This window comes from Dipodomys ordii, unplaced genomic scaffold, assembly GCF_000151885.1.
Source record: "Dipodomys ordii isolate 6190 unplaced genomic scaffold, Dord_2.0 Scaffold83, whole genome shotgun sequence".
NCBI lineage: Eukaryota > Metazoa > Chordata > Mammalia > Rodentia > Heteromyidae > Dipodomys > Dipodomys ordii.
In genome coordinates, this window is record NW_012267299.1 from 8,095,101 (window position 1) to 8,112,384 (window position 17,284).

Here is a 17,284-nt window from a genome sequence, read left to right on the forward strand (position 1 = left end):
ACATGTGGTGATGCAGAACACTTGATGCTAATCACCTTCAAGGGTTAGATGGCCCAGGGTCCCCTAGCAGAAGCCACAGCACCTGGTCTCCTCCACAGTACCCTTGACTAGGATAGACTAGTATCTATAGTAAGAGGTTAAGAGTAAACTTGGAGCCCTAGTGCATATCCCGATGTGTCTGTAAACAGCAGCAGTGCCATTGGTTGATGATCGAAGATCTCCTCTTTTTTAAACAGGGAGCCGGATACTGATTAATATCCTAGAAGACATATTTTTAAGCCAGTAGCTGGAAAGAACACTGGCTGAAGAATAAGGACAGAATTATTGTCATTCTTACGGGGATTGGTGAAAGTGGAACTTACCAGTGAATGTTGATGAAAAGTGGCAATCAGAGTTATTGGCAACTTCTAACACTGGACTTGGTTTGTTTTTCAGACATGGAGATGACTTGATTGTGACTCCGTTTGCTCAGGTAAGCACACTTGGTGAGTGGGCAGGCGTCTCACAGATTTGGATATTTGATTGAGGATTTTCATTCTGGTTTTTACTTTAATGTGAAACCAAATACAAGTGTCAATGCAAAGTTTTGTGCTCCATTCAAGTAATTGAAAGGTATTGTGAGAGAATGAAACCTTGTCCCTATCTTTATGTTTTCTGTAAACCCAGAGACCCAAAGAGTATCTTTGCTTCAAACAACAAATTGCCTGAGTGGTAGAGTACTTCAGTGAGCCCATATCTCCTTAACTGGTAAAGCACTAGAAGCATGTATCATGATTAAATTACAATTAACATGAGTAGGTACATGATCAGTGCTTGAAATTCAATATTCCAATTCAATCTGATACCTTATTTACTCCTTTTTAGATGTGTCATTTGTGCAAAGACTTAGCTAAGTGATGTAGTTTAGTTCATTCCTTTTAGGAATACAAAAATAAAACGACCTTCACCTTGTGATATAGATACAAGGTGATAAAATGATCTAAAGTGTTGTTGTATATTCATGAAAAGGTTAATGATCCAATATTCTTTGTGTAAAATAGTGCTTCTTAAACCCGACTACAAGTGAGTCACGTGTATTCTTTATCCCAGTGTCCATACTGCACCTCTGGCCAATTAAATCTAAAATTCTGGGGGCTATGGTGGAGTTATGTATAGATGAACGTGCTTTTTAGCTCTAAGATGCCATCATCTTAGAGTAATAGTAGTATCGAGATATTGAAATTATATTTAGTTCTTCTACCTTTTAAATATTTCTGAAATTTTATTAGGGCTATTATTTGGGTAAGAAGTTTAAACAATCTATAGGCTGCCTAATGTGTAAGAGGGGTTAAAATATGAGTTGCAGGCAGAGCACTGCTTAATATATGGGAAGCTGTGAGCTCTATCCTTAGTACTTAAACAAAATTGAATATGATCACTCTATTTTTTCAGGTGGTTAATGTGTGTGCATATACATATCATATATATTATATATATATTGCTTAAGAGTTTTCTGAAGGCTATTAAATCTTTTTAGTATTTATATTTTTGTATCCAAAAGGTTTGCCTATTTAATCATATTGTCTCTAGGCAAAATTTTATAAAATGGACTTTCGAATTGATTGCTATTGAGAACTTAAAGTATCTAAGAGCTGTAAGCTAGGTGAACAGTATAGCACACTCATTTAGAATCTGTTATTCTAATTTGAGCTTATTCAGGTGACTACTGTTATTTTTAACTAAAGTCTCTTAAGTATTATTATTGTTTACCAAACAATATCCAAATATGTGACTAAAATAAAAAGGCTTTATGAATTGGACTTTATATTCTAGGGATAATATTCAAGTGACACTTATCTCCAGATAGTATACCAACCTTAGCTTGATACCTGCCATCAGTGCTTTTATGTTCTAAAGAAATCTAATGTTTTATTACATAATGGAACAACTGTTAGGTACCTATAATCACCAAAAAACAAATTGAGTCTCATTATACTAGGATGTTTATGTGGTTTTTGTATGTAAAATGTCATTTAGTCTATGTTAGTATTTTATATATTTATTGATTAATTAACTGATTGATTGTGTAGTATTCCCCAAGGGCTTTATACATTCCAGATACGTACTCCATGTCGTAAGCTATGTTCCTCTAACCCTAACGAACTATTGGAATAAAAAAGACATGGGATGAGACTCTTGAAATTGATGCTTTAAATAAATAACAACTCTGTGCAATATGCAGTCCCAGCTGATACCCAAAATGTTTCTTAGGTGAATTTAGAAGGTTTCATTACAACTAGCTAAGCTACTAACTTACATTGCAGAAGCTGCTTGTTGGTTCAGAGAGCACAGATTCCTTTCCACAAGTAGACTTCTCCTGGAATACAAGATCTAAAAAGCTCCACCAATACATATATTAAATCTCCACACCATTAGAATGTCTTTGGAAAAGTAGGGGAGACAGAAGGCCCAGTTTATCAGTTTAACAGCCTCGGTTTACCAGTGGCCTTCTGCTAAGTCCTGTTGGCCTAAGTAATAACTCCTCAAAGATATGTTTGTCCACCTGTAATTGTAGCTACTCAGGAAGCTGAGATCTGAGGATTGTGGTTCAAAACCAATACAGGCAGAAAGTTTATTCATGAGGCTTTTGTCTTTACATAGCCAACAAATGCTAGAAGTGGAGCTGTAGCTCAGGGGTATGATGTCAAACTACCAAGTGAGAGTGTAAGGTCCTGAGTTCAAGCCCAGTTAAAAAACAAACAAACAAACAAAAAACCAACCCCAAACCAAAAACGTCTGCTTAAGTGTCTTTTATGTGCATTATTCCCTTCTTATGATTCCTATAATTAATTAATTAACCCTCACTGTCTTCAGTGGTCAAAAACCTCTCCCAACCCCATGTCTCTGTCATTTTCCCTATTTCTTTATGCCTGAGTACTGATCCAAAATATGTTCTTTGCAAAGCATGCTTTTCTGCAAAGCAAAGAGAATAAAATCCTCAGTTATCAGAGAATTTAGGAAGTCATACAAAGATTTATTCCCCTTTGTTGAGTGGGGTTGAAACCTAAACTATCTTCGACAGACTCAGTTTTCAGAAAGAATCATACTGTATCTCTATCATTCTAATGGCCAAAAATTGTCAGAGTTAGGACTGGGAATGTGGCTTAGTGGTAGAGTGCTTGCCTAGCCCTGGGTTTGATTCCCCAGTACCACATACACAGAAAAAGCCAGAAGTGGTGCTGTGGCTCAAGTGGTAGAGTAGAAGCTCAGGGACAGTGCCCAGGCCCTGAGTTCGAGCCCCAGGACTGGCAAAAAAAACGTCAGAGTTAGATTCTTGCTACTGCTGTTTAACTTCTTTCCCATTTCCAATTTCCTACCCTTTCCCATATAAGTTCAAAATCCCTTCAATCCCTGTGAAAACATGTCATCTTTAAGTAGCTTGTTCATTTAGAAATATTCTGCAGTGTTTTGGTATGAGTTCTTCCTTAGGCATGAAGGCTGGGTGTTGAGGGGAACGCAGAATACCTCAGGCCCCTCTGACCCTGCCAGAATTTCCTCCCTGTGAGCATAAATGAAGCCAGCATCTTAGGGGCCAAATGACACACAACATTGAGTCACATACCAGAGGACCCTTCTCCATCATCAGCTGCCTCTGGTCCAATAGTCTTTCTATTTGAGATTTGTCCACTTTGCAATGCCCTGTGGCCTCTCTTCTCATCTGGAAGCATACTATGCAATAAAAGGCAAAACGTTTGATGAAGTGAAAGACCCAAATACTGGGTCTCTCACACGATTCAGACTAAGGCTATGTGTGTATGTTTGATTTTAAAATACCAGGTAGGAACAACCACTTGGTTTTACCTTTACTGTAGCCAAAATGCATCATCTGAATACTTTCAGAAAAAAAAAATGTAGCAGCTGTGTTAGCATTGTAGAACATTCTCATTCAGTTGGTAGTAGAAGTTAACCATGCTTGAAATCAGGGCATGAGAGTTGTCTCTGAGCTTCTCTGTGCTCACTCTAGCACTCTACCAATTGAGCCAAAGCTCCACTTCTGGCCTTTTCTAAGTAGTTTATTGGAGATAAGAGTCTCACAGCCTTTTCTGTCTGGGTTGGCTTCAAACTAGGTTGGCTTCAAACCGAGTTCACTTCAAACCATGATCCTCAGATCTCAGCCTTCGGAGTAGTTAGTATTACAGGCATGACTTTCTGTTGCCCAGAGCCAGTATTTTCTTTTTTTTGGGTCCGGTCGTGGGCCTGAACTCTGGGCCTGGGCACTGTCCCTCAGCTCTTCAGCTCAAGGCTAGTGCTCTACCACTTGAGCTACAGCGCCACTTCCGGCTTTTTTCTAATGTGGTGCTGAGGAATCGAACCCAGGGCCTCAGACATGCAAGGCAGGCGCTCTACCACTGAGCCAACTTCCCAGCCCAAAGAGCCAGTATTTTCTAATGTCTTCCACACCTTTCCCATTTTACCCAGCAGCACCAATCAGGTGAATTCATCACCCAAGGTTGCTGAAACCACTATCAGGCAATGGATCAAGATGGTCATCTCATTTCAGTTGCTCTAATGTAAATCACAATCAACATCCTTCTAGACATCTAAGTTCTTGTTAGGTGAAACCATGTGAAACTGCCAGTAACTGAAAAGGCAGAGAAAATAGCCAAAACATAACTTGGAAAGGGATTTCCTTTTCAACCAAAATTACTTTATTTTTTTCCTTCTGTCAGTCATGGGATGTGAACTCAGAGTCTGGGGACTGTGTCCCTTAGCTTTTTGCCCAAGGCTAGCACTCTACCACTTCCAGCCACAGCAGCACTAATAGTTTTCAGGTGGTTAATTGGACATAAGAGCCTCATGGACTTTCCTGCCCAGAAGGGCATCAAACCACAATCCTCAGATCTCAGCCTCCTGAGTAGCTAGGATGACAGGCATGAGGAACTGGGGTCCTGCCAAAATTACCTTTTTATATTGTAAATAATCCCCCCTGCCCTTTTTCATTCAGGAGTGAGACATTCCTTGAGCACCAACCCTACAATGCATGATCCAGTGTGTTACTGCCACCTGGTGGGATAAAGTGTGTACAAACTGAAAAATAACAAGTCTATTGTGTTCAGCCCTTTTTTTCCTACCAAGTTCAATGCGTCCTATTTGATTAAAGAAATGTTTAAAAGCATCTAAGAAACATTAAAAACAGTGTGTATAAATAACATCCCAACCCATGAACTAGAATTTGTATCATTTCCGCCCTTAAATAGGACAACTAGTATTTACTGTGCTTAGTTATTTCACTTTATTTGTGAGACATTTTTTGGACTTTAACCAGCTACATTTTGCTTGGAAGGGAAAAGGAGAAAGTAGTCACCTTAGTTTTCTACTACTGAGCTGTAAGTCATTGACAGGAAAGAAACATATAGTTCCAGCAGAATTATTGGATGGCTGAACACAGAGGAATGAGAGCTACCCTAGAACACTGCAAAGAACAGGGGAACCCAACTCATGAACTCCTGTAACCTGCTTCCATTTCCCTCTCACAGTCAATAGCAATTGTTTGTTTTAAAAACAATGCTTAACTGGGCACCAATGGCTCACACCTGTAATCTTAGCTACTCAGGAGGCTGAAATCTGAGGATCACTGTTCAAAGCCCAGGCAGGAAAGTCCATGAAACCCTTATCTCCAATAAACCACTAGAAAACCGGAAGTGGCGCTGTGGCTCAAGTGGTAGAGCGCTCACCTTGAGCTGAAGAGCTGAGGGATAGTATCCAAGCCCAGAATTCAAGCCCCATGACTGACAAAAAACGAAAACAAAACAACAACAACAAAAAACCAATCAATGCTTGTAAATCAGGATCCAGTGGCTCATTCATACAATCCTAGCTACACAGGCAGCTGAGATCTGAGGTGGATCAAAGCCAGCCCACACAAGAAAGTTCATGAGACTCTTATCTCCAATTAACTACCAAAAAGCTAGAAGTAGAACTGTGGTTCAAATAGTAGAACACTAGCTTTGAGGACAAAAACTCTGTGACTGGTACATCCCCCCCTCCCCACACCAAACAAACAAACAAAACCCCCCAAAAAACACAATCTTTGTGATAAAAATCACTAGAGTTAGTCAGCCAGGCCCAGGATTAGATTTGTCTAGAATTTTTTTTTTTTGTAGTGGTGCCTGAACTCTTGGCCTGGGCACTGTCCCTCAGCTCTTCAGCTCAAGGCTAGTGCTCTACTACTGAGCCACAGCGCCACTTCTGGTTTTCTGGTGGTTTATTGGAGATGAATCTCATGGACTTTCCTGTCTGGGCTGGCTTTGAACCAATCCTCAGATCTCGGCTTCTTTAGTTGCTAGGATTACAGGCGTTAGCCACCAGTGCCTGGCCAGATTTGTCTAGAATTTTTATTTATACTTTTACAAGTATCATATATGACAGTGCAGAAGATACTGGCAAACACACTGAAACATTTATAAAATACAGTTTGTCCTACCACCCTCTGTCTCTGTCTCTGTCTCTGTCTGTCTGTCTGTCTGTCTCTCTCTCTCTCTCTTTCTCTTTTACACACACACACAGCAATGATCTAAGACTTGCACATACAGGACATGATTTGACTTACAGATTACATACTATGACACTGTTTGTAAAAGCAAACTTTAAGAGACACCCTAGAATAAAACAGTAAATAAAAATAGCAATCACTTGATTTCTGATTTTGTCTTAATTACTTAACTATTTTGCTTCATAGACATTTTCCTTACACTGTAGCATAAAATTACAAATTGTTCAAAATTAATACCAAAAGTTGAATTGAAACCAAAAACTATCCAGTTGTAATTTCATTATTATTTTAACAGAGGCAAAAACTCCACAGAAGATATTTCATTGGTGAACTAATACTTCCTTTCAAATGAGCACCAACATGAGTTTCCTGCATACTATTTTTTACCGAACATGAATTATTACAATATTTTTTCTATTTATCCAACTATTACAGCTTCAGAAGTCTGAGGTTAAAACTTTTGTCTAAAAAGGATCAATTAGCTGATGCAATAAGCTCATTTAAAATGATTTTTTTTTTAGTGTACTTGAGGTTCACTTCTGAAAAGATAAATCAGGCCTGCATGCTTTAATGACAGCAGGTCATTTATCCAACTTATTTCTGCATCATTCATAATTTTATGCCTAATGAAAGGCGGCGTGATCTGACGTCAGCAGTAAGCTATTTGGATACTTCGTCATAGGCACTGCGACCTTTCTGAACTGTGAGTTCTTTGTATGCAATAATGAGCCAGGTTTTTCCACTGACTACTTAGGAAGCACCGTTAACTCCTTCAGGGAAAATGCTGTTTCTGTCCCAGAACATGAACAGCTCCCTTTGCCTTATAACATCAAAAAAAAATACTAAATAGTGTTCAGAAACATTTTTGTCTCAGCAAAAAAAAAGGATACCAGATTGGAAAGCAATCAGCAATTTGAAATCCTCTTTGTATTACCATTACTTGGCAGTAAGGGAGTTCCTTATGTGCCAAACTAAGCATCAAATACAATGTTGCTTTCTGGTCACCAAATGACTTCCCCCTTGCTAGGCACCATCCTTGGTTCCTAATCCATTTTTTCCTACATTTACAACAGTACTGAAGTGAATAAATAGTGTTGTCCCAGTTTTACACTTGAAGAAACTGAGATACAGACCTTGTTTAAGAAGGTTCTAAGTGTCAGAGTCTGGCGGTCTTACTTGTTGTAGAGCATCATATAGTACCTACCACAACAGTTGTACCCTATCTTTTAGACTAGCACTTAATGTGGTAGTTGCAATCCTGCCTAATACAGCTTCCACTCTAGGTAAATTGAACCACTCTAAGAGAAAGTAAGGGGTGGTAGCTTCTTATAACTTTTTTGCCCTACAGTCACTTCTATTCTTTGGTCACCTTCTAGTTGTAATTGGAAGGAAGGGACTGACTGTCAGGGGTTCAGAGGTGGCAACTTGTATTTCCAGCCTTATCACAGGGGTAGCTGGCTTGCATCTATGTATTCATTTATTCGGTACATTTTTATTAAGCCCTATGTCTTGGGTACTGTGCACACAGCAAGCAGTAGCATTTTACATGAGAAATGCCTCTGGGAAGACTTCTTGTAATCTCCTTACTTCACATAGCCTTAACCTAGGAAAACAAGACTGAGTTAGCCAGAGGAAGCATCTGGCCAAGGTGAAAAGAACAACTTCAGACTTAATTAGCTCGCTGACTTGAAATAATGGGATTCTTGGTGAAATTTCTTTTTAAGAGATTCAGAGGTTGTTTTTCTTTTTTGGGGTCTCGAAGCTAAGACTTTGTTGACATTTTATAGTATGGTATTTCATATTTGTATAAAATGCAAGTAATTGTGTTACATATAGATTGTCTAATTGGTGAATGAGACATGTAGGCATGTTTTGGAAACTGTTGCTGTGCTACTTGCTATATTCTTAGTGAGATGGATTTCTGGAACACGCTTGCAGTGTGACCTTCTAGATTTTGTATAGATGCTGAAACATTTTATTGCATTGGGAGATTCTTTATTCTGTAGGAAACTAAGTTACGAGAAATACTGTGTTTTCCCTTAAACTGCTTTTAATTGCCTTTAAAAGGATTCTAGCTCAAGAAATCTAAAGAATTCTTTTTTTTTTCTCTCATAGGTCTTGGCCAGCCTGAGGACTGTACGGAACAACTTTGCTGCATTAACTAATTTGCAAGATCGAGCACCTAATAAGTAAGTTATCATCCTCCTCCTCCTCCCTCCACTTTTTTCTTGCCCTGAGCTTGAATTTAGGGCCTGGGTACTGTCCCTGAACCAATGTTTGCTCAAGGCTGGTGTTCTACCACTTGAGCCACGGTGCCACTTCCAGCTTTTTCTGTGATTAACTGGAGATAAGAGGCTCACGGGGACTTTGCTGCCCAGGTTGGCTTCAAACTGCGATCCCCAGATCTCAGCCCTCTGAGTAGCTAGGATTACAGGTGTGAGCCTCTGGCACTTGGTTTCCTCCTCCCTTTTAAGTTGTCATCAATTTGAATTGAACTTGGGGTAATCTATTAGACTTCCTTGGGTTGCTATCACATACCTAGTCACGTACACCACATCAGATGAGGTCCTGTTAATTTTCTATAAATACTCTGTAGTGATAGTGTTAATAATAACACTGTGACAAATAAATATGGTGATTCCATCTGTTAGAAATCACCTGGCCTTCTACCCAGTTGCTTACACTTAGTTTTAGCTAACCTCATAAGTTAACCACTGACAAATGATCTCGTGAACCCTTGAAGTGGATTCATGTTCATCCTAGTCATTTTAACACACAGTTAATTGGAAAAATACCCACCATTTCATGGCACAAATCTCTGTTTCTCTTGCGGTTATTGACTATCAGATCATCAGCTGGAAAAGAGTTACACTGGAAATCTTTGAAAGAAGAAAAGTTGAAATGAAAAGTGATTATAAATTTGGTTTTTTTTTGGGGGGGTCCGGTCGTGGGGTCTGAACTCTGGGCCTGAGCGCTGTCCCTCAGCTCTTCAGCTCAAGTCTAGCGCTCTACCACTTGAGCCACAGTACCACTTCCAGTTTTTTGCTTTTTGCTTATTTGGTGCTGAGGAATCGAACCCAGGGCCTCATGCATGCAAGGCAAGCACTCTACCACTGAGCCAACTTCCCAGCCCTAAATTTGGGTTTTTGTGTGTACCAGTACTGGGGCTTGAACTCCAGGCCTGGATGCTATACTTTAGCTTTTTTTTCCCCTCAAGATAGGAACTCTACTACTTGAGCCATTGCTTCACTGCAGGGTTTTGTTTTTTTGTTTTTTGTTTTGGTGGGTAAGAGTCTGATGGACTTTCCTGCTTTGAACTCAATCCCTAGATATCTGCTTCATGAGTAGGTAGGAATACAGATATGAGTCATAGGTGCCTGGATAATTTTAGGGGTTTGATGAGGATAAGAATCTAAAAAGTGAAAGCTAAGTTTGCAAGATTAAAACAGAAACTGATAAGCTATTTTTGAATAGTTATTACTTAAAAACCATACTAATAATAATCACCAAAACTCTTTCCTTTTTTCTTTCTTTCTTTTGGTCATGGGGCTTGAACTCTGGGCCTGGGCACTGTCCCTGAGCTTTATTTGCTCAAGGTTAGTGCTCTACCAGTATGAGATACAGATATACTTCCAGGAATTTTTTTGTTGCTGGTGATGGTAAATTGTAGAGAAGAGACTCACAGACTTTCCTGCTTGGGTTGACTTCAAACCAGGATCCTTAGATCTCAGCCTCCCGAGTAGTAGGATTATAAGCATGAGCCATCAGCATCTGGCTGCTTTCTTTCTTTCTCTCTCTCTCTCTCTCTCTCTCTCTTTCTTTCTTTCTGAAGAAAGTCAGTGAATAATAACTTATTGGGATTTACTGTAAATCTAAGAATATAAAATTTTATAGCATTATTACTTCTGAAAAAATAGAAAAATCTGGACTTTCTAGTCCATAATAGTGTAATTTAGCTCTCAAATGTACATTTCTACTGTTTAGGAAATCTGTAGCCATTGTGCAAGTACTTCCTGTGATAAAGAAGGTATACATACATATGCATATATATATATATATAGTATTATATGTATATATATATATATATATATATATATATATACATCAATGTAGTTCCACAATACAAATAAATAGAATGAAATCTAGTACCTATCATAATGCAGAGCAACTTCCTTGAAAATGCTTATTGGCTGAACAAGGAAAATGGTAATTCAGCATGTAAGTTCTGAGGGTGTCCTTTGAGGACTCTGGTTATTGTGGCTGTACTTTATGATGCAGAACTCAGTGGTCCTTGGGGCTTTGGGCATTCCATAACTTGTAGGAACAGTTACCTCACATTTGGAAAGTCCCAGCTCTGCAGGAGAAATGAAACTATTGGTTGTCACTCTCCAATGTTTTAGTCTCAAATTTCATCTAGAGAAATCAATGTCTTCTCTTCAAAAGGCAAACTAGAGACTTAAAAAAAATGTTTCCTTTATGTATCAGTACCTGGGTTCTAGCATTTACATCTGCAGAGCCAGAGAGATGATCAGAGAGATGTGAAGAAATCACACAGGCCTTCTGACTCTGGATCAGACTATAACTGCTAGGTATTTACAACACCCTTAAATCATTTCTAACACTGAGGCTGGAGTTTGTGCTGCCATGTACAATCTGCTTATTGGTTGGGAGAGAAAGGGATTCTAGAAGAGTGCATCTAAAACCTGGGTGGATGTCATGATGCTTGTTGCTCATTTTTATTTTCTACCACTGGTTCTTATCACCTTGTTCTTTCTTGCCCTTGAGATTTTTTTTTTCATTTTTTAAATTCCGGAAGTGAGTTGTGGATCATTCTTCACAAAATGATATATCAATGTCATCCTAGAGTCGGTGATTAATATTTCCTGCTTGCTGCTCCTTGCTGGGGTGTCAGACTCCTGCCTATCAGTCACAGGATTGAGGTTAAGGGGATATTATTAGGAATGAGTCAACCATTGATTTTTCCAAAACAAAAAAAAAGTATAAAAATATCATTTGATATCTTTCCTAAAGTCAATTTGCATAGAGGAACAAAAAAAACCCCAGCAGAAATCAATATATAAATTGTTTGAATTCTCTCTAGTCAACAACTTTATTTCCAAACATGCCCAATGCAATCAGAATAAATTCTCAGCAAAAAGGTAGACCTCAAGTCTATAGATCAGAGCCATTTCAGAATAGCTGTTCAAAACACTGACTCTTTTGTGGGGTTTTTTGTTTAGTTTTTTTTTGTTGTTATTTTGTTTTTTTGGTCAGTGTTAGGGCTTGAATTCTAGGCCTGGGCTCTGTCCCTCTTCACTGAGCTCAAGGCTAGCACTCTACCATTTAAGCCACAGCACCACTTCCGGCTTTTTCTGCTTATGTGGTACTGAGGAATCGAACCCAGGGCTTCATGCATGCAAGGCAAGCGTTCTACCACTGAGCCACCTTCCCAGTCCTGTTCTTTTGTTTTTATGGAAGGCATTTATCAAGTTATTTTACCATTTTTCTTTTATAATGAAAACCTGAAATAAGTTAGGAGTAAATCTTGGTGCATTTTCAACAAAACAATTTCAACTCCAAACTGATACCAATAAATGTAAGAACCATGGCAGAGAGCCAGAAATGGAGTGGAATCAATGAGACATGACAAAAAACCAGATTGCTTTCTCCCAGGGTCCCCCAGCCCTGCTGTGAACTTTACCATCTCAGCAGGGCAGAGTGAAGGGGCTGCTGCCATCTGCACATCTGTGTGGTTGTCTATTCAGCTGCTACGGAAAACATACTAGCAAGAAGACCACACAGCAGATGCAGCCCAAGAAGCACATTACTTTAGTTCGGTTCTCAGGGTTTGTGTGTGTGTGTGTATGTTTAAAACAAATCTTTCAACTTCCCCAAACTTCATTGTCCTCATTGGTAAAATGAGAACCATGAGTCCAGCTGCCTTAAGGCTTGTTGTGAGGATTAAGTGAGATAATTTATGTAAAATGCTCCTCTAGCACAGCATCTGACGCAAGGTCAGTGTTTGTCTATTAAGTGCTAGCCACCAGAAAAATGCTCACACGCACATAAAACCTCAAATATTTTTCAGGATTCCTGAAAGTATTCATAAGATGTTTTGAAGATTGCTATCCTTTAAAAGACACTGGTTATGCTTGATAGGGTGACTCGAGCACTTTGGAAGTTCAGATCAGGAGTTCAGGGTTCAAGGCCAGCCAGACAGTAAAAAAATTTTCATGAGGCCAGGTGCTGGTGGTTCACACCTCTAAACCTAGCTACTCAGGAGGCTGAGATCTGAGGACCAAGATTCAAAACCACCTTGGACAGGAAAGTCTGTGAGATTCTTATCTCCAAGTAATCACCAGTAAACTGGAAGTGGCACTACAGCTCAAAGTGGTTGAGTACCTAGCTTTGAGCAGAAGAGCTCAGGGACAGCGTCCAAGTCCCATATTCAAGACCAATGACTGCCCCCCCCCCTCAACAAAATAACTCATGAGATTTCCTGGCTGGTGCTTCTATTATGGCTGGGCATCTCAGCAACCCTGTGACACACAAGTAGGAGGCGTACAGTCTAGGCTGGCAAGGACATAAAGTGAGACCCTACCTTGAAAAGAACCAAGGCCAAAAATGAGCTGGAGGCAATGGCTGAGGGCAGGGTGGCTCAAGTAGCAGAGTATCTATCAAGCAAGAATGAGGCCTTGAGTTCAATTCTCAGTATACCAAAAATAAAGAATATACTATCAGTAAGAGTTTTACAAAATATTAAAAAATACTTGATAAATATCTCATGAGTGATTTTCTTTTCAATGTAATTTATTGAGCACTAATTAAATACTGAATTCAATGGTATGGTGTTGATAAGGATGACAGGTTAATCACATAAAAAAGAAATATGGAAGAGAAAGAGATTGTGTGGCATAGATATGCCCTTGGAAGGTGGCATTTCAAATCATTTTCAGCCATCTTCCAAAGATTTTTTTTTTTAATTTCAAAGTGTTTGTAATCACCTTGTAGAAGTTAAGAAATATTTGGGAAAAAATCAGAGAAGAATATCTTTTTAGGTACCTTTGGTTTAGAATATTTGTAAAATTCCTTTTTTTTGGTCCAATTGTGGGACCTGAACTCTGGGCCTGGGCACTATCCCTCAGCTCTTCAGCTCAAGGCTAACGCTCTACCACTTGAGCCACAGCGCCACTTCCGGCTTTTTTTTCTTTTTGCTTATGTGGTGCTGAGGAATCGAACCCAGGGCCTCATGCATGCAAGGCAAGCGCTCTACCACTGAGCCACCTTCGCCCTATTTGTAAAATTTCTATACCATCTACTTAGATGAATTGTTAATATTCTCCTCTAATAATTTCAGAATTCTTCCCTTATAAGAAAGTAGAAATGGAAAAGTTTAAATTCCCTATCTAATTGTAGGGTAGTTTACAAGAATCATTTACTTCAGACAAAATAGAAACAATTATAAGACTTTGTTCCAAAATAAATTGTATAATACTGTATTTTTATACATCTGTAAATTTAATACTTTTTCTCACAAGTGTGTAAGGCTTTACTTAATTAAATATAGTTAATTAATGAGAATTTCCTCTTCTATCACATTCTTGTGGTAGTACATCAGTTCTATCTATAGTTCAGTGATTTTACCCATTTCTTTTCCTTCCTTTTCCTCTCCTTCCCTCCCTTTCCTTTTCCTTCCCCTGTCTATTCCCCAGTCTCTGTCCTCCCTCCCTCACCTCTCTGATTCTCTCTCTTTTTCTCTCTCTCTCTGATCTCTGTCTCATTCTCATCTGTGATCCAAGCCATAATATAACACACCCAAGAACCTGACTCTCCAGTGTAAAAGAAATATTTGAGTGTCCTAATGTAAAAATATAAATCTTTTAAATTAAAACATGCATGTGAAATGACTTGGAGAATGCGCCAAACAACAAACACCACAATTTATTGCCTTGTATTTTTTTCTTTGTCAGAAGATCACCCATGTGCAACCAACCATCCATCAACAAAGCCACCATAACAGGTAAGAGTGATGTGAAAGCTTACTCTACTTATATCTAGAAAGACACTGTCTCTTCCAACAGACAGAATATTGAATTCAATTCAATTTTATATGATAATTCTAAAATATTAAATAAGTCAAGTTTTTCTTCTGTACATGGTCCTTTTTTATGTTGGTCGTGGGGCTTGAACTCTGGACCTGCACGGTGTCCCTCAGCCCTTAAGGCGAGCACTCTACCACGTGAGCCACAGCACCACTTCTGGTTTTCTGGTGGTTTATTGGAGATAAGAGTCTCACAGCCTTTCCTGCCTGGGCTGGCTTTGAATGGCGATCTTCAGATCTCAGCCTCCTGAGTAGCTAGGATGACAGGCGTGAGCCACCAGCTCTTGAGTGTACATTGACCTTACTACCATTGATCTTACAAGTTTTCTATCTGGACTGTGCCTTGGAAACTGCTTTCCAGTGTACCATATATTTGCTAGTTAGCGTGGTTCTTGAGCTGAGTTAAGCATCACTCTGGGCAACTGTATTTAGAGAGCACATTACTTTCAGACTGCTAGTTTGTCATCAGCATGGTGGTAGCATGTGTTACTTTGGTTTCATGAATGCAAAAGCATAAATAAAAGGGTTAATACATTTTGGGTTAATCAGTATCTCCAGCTATATGAAGGAAAGAAAATTCTTACTCTAGTAGTCCTTCCTGAGATGCAGAGAACTGAGAATAAGTTCTCTTTGTACGAGGAGAAAAGATGTTATTACACAACACAGAAGTTCAGTGGGTTCCAAAGAAAAAGCGCCACGCATGTTTAGAAAGAAAAGTAGAAAGAAAGAATGAGGGAAGTAAAGGGCATGAAAATAAAATTATCCTAATTACTGCTAGTTGGTTTCAGACAGGAGACTTGACCTCAACTGAACCAAAACCAGAATGAATGATCTCATTTTGCTGAACCTGAAACCAAATTGAACTCATTTCATCATGTCTTAAAACCCCAGTTGATTCATTAAAGTAATTACCTGGAAAAGAAAACCTATGATTTTAAAAATTATTACCAGAAGAAAATTAACATATTTTCCAAAATAGACAATACTTCATTTGATTCTAGTCTCCTATTTGGATTCGAACTCATAATATGCTGAGGAGTTTCTTGTTAGGATTTTAGTGAATATATTTTGCATGAAATTTAACTTTGTGATGGTCAGAACACTAGTTGCATTATCAGGGTTGATTCTTGTCTGACAGTTTGCCAAATGGACTCGTATCTTAAAGAGTATTAAATGGTTGGTTTTCTTTTTCATATTTCTCTTTCACGATGCTTCTGGTAGTGACTTTCCGTTGTTATTTCATTATATATTTCACCAGTTTTGTTCTTGATTTTGATCAAGAGATGAACAATAAGAATTCCCACATATGAAAATCTTTGAGAAACAAATTTCATCTTTAGAAACTCAAATTCATTATGAAGGAGCCAACACTAAGATGGAGAATTGGAACTATGTACTTTCCTCAAGGCTTTTTTAAAAAAATATTTACTTTTATTGCAAAGATGCTATCAAAGGCATTACAGTTACACGAGTAAGGTAATGAGTACATTTCTTGTCAAACATTGTTACCTACTCCTTTGCTTTTCTCCTACTTCTCCCTTCCCTCCTCCACTTCCCCCTGCACCAAAAGTTGTAGTAAAGTTCAATTTGGACATAGTGTCTTGTGTGACTATTGTTGTTGCGATGGGTCATCCTTTGTCCTTCTTTCAGTGTTTTCTTTTGTGTGCACATCCCTGGGGTTTCTAGGTAGAGAACGTGAGAGTTGGTCCCTAGCTCTGTTTCAGGCACTCCAGGCATCTCCAACCCAACACATTCCTCTGGAAACCAACTTACCTTCCCTGTACCCATTTGTACAATAAACAAGACTGCTGTTGCAGGTTGAATATTGGAATGCATTAGTATTTTGGTCTCTGGTAGCTTTTTATAGCTTGAGGGTCACATAGGAGCTCTCTCACAGCTGGGGCAGCATTCTCTCAGAACAAGTTCAGGTATCAGTTGAAACTGTTTTGTCCAACAAGAGATGGTTGGGTGATTGGGGATCAAGGTAGCCTTACAACCCTGATAGGACCCAGTCCAGGATTACAGGGTCGCAGCTGTACCCAGAGGGCACAGAATTGGTCTTACACACTTGTGAGATATCCCAGGAGAGCTGGCAGACATTTTTATATAATACTGAAGACTTTAGAGAAGAAATAATGAGCCCCTGGAACTGGGTAATTAAGGTTAATAGGGCCTTATTTGTACCCACTAGCTTCTGACCCTGAGGCCTACAGCAGGGGTGCAGAAATACCTTATCTAAGAAAAGAAAGTAATTAACTGTCATTAACTGCTTAGAGCAGCTGGCTCATCACTGAGCACAACAGGAAATGATCTGACTAGAGAATCCAAGGGTTGTTTCTTGCCCCAGCCTTGCTAACCCAGTTGAAAACAAGATGTGGTGTTGGGGGGTAAGGGGCAGGGAATGATTATGCTTTCTCAACCTTTCTGAAAAAGTGGGCTCATAAATCTGAAATCACGATGGTGGTGGTGATGATGATGATGGTGGTGGTGATTGACACTTGATGCATGATACCTTGAGATTTAAGATTATCCAGAAGAGATGACACCTGTGGGTTCCTTTCCTCCTTGCTTTCCTCTCTGCTGTTAGAACCTGTCTATACCTCTGCTCATTCTGTGAAGGATGAAGAAGTGTTAAAAGTTAGGTATGTAGC

At 39.1% G+C, this 17,284-nt stretch overlaps 1 protein-coding gene across 3 annotated transcripts in view; it reads left to right on the top strand.

Moving 5' to 3' along the window:
• Positions 1-17,284, top strand: part of Pde4d (phosphodiesterase 4D, cAMP-specific) — a 1,420,835-nt gene that overhangs the window by 1,227,405 nt on the left and 176,146 nt on the right. For all 3 annotated transcript variants that reach the window (XM_013025262.1, XM_013025263.1, XM_013025265.1), the window contains 3 exons: positions 436-472; positions 8,648-8,721; positions 14,503-14,552. In XM_013025262.1, the coding sequence (XP_012880716.1) occupies positions 436-472; positions 8,648-8,721; positions 14,503-14,552 (161 nt within the window). The remainder of the gene's footprint in view (positions 1-435; positions 473-8,647; positions 8,722-14,502; positions 14,553-17,284) is intronic.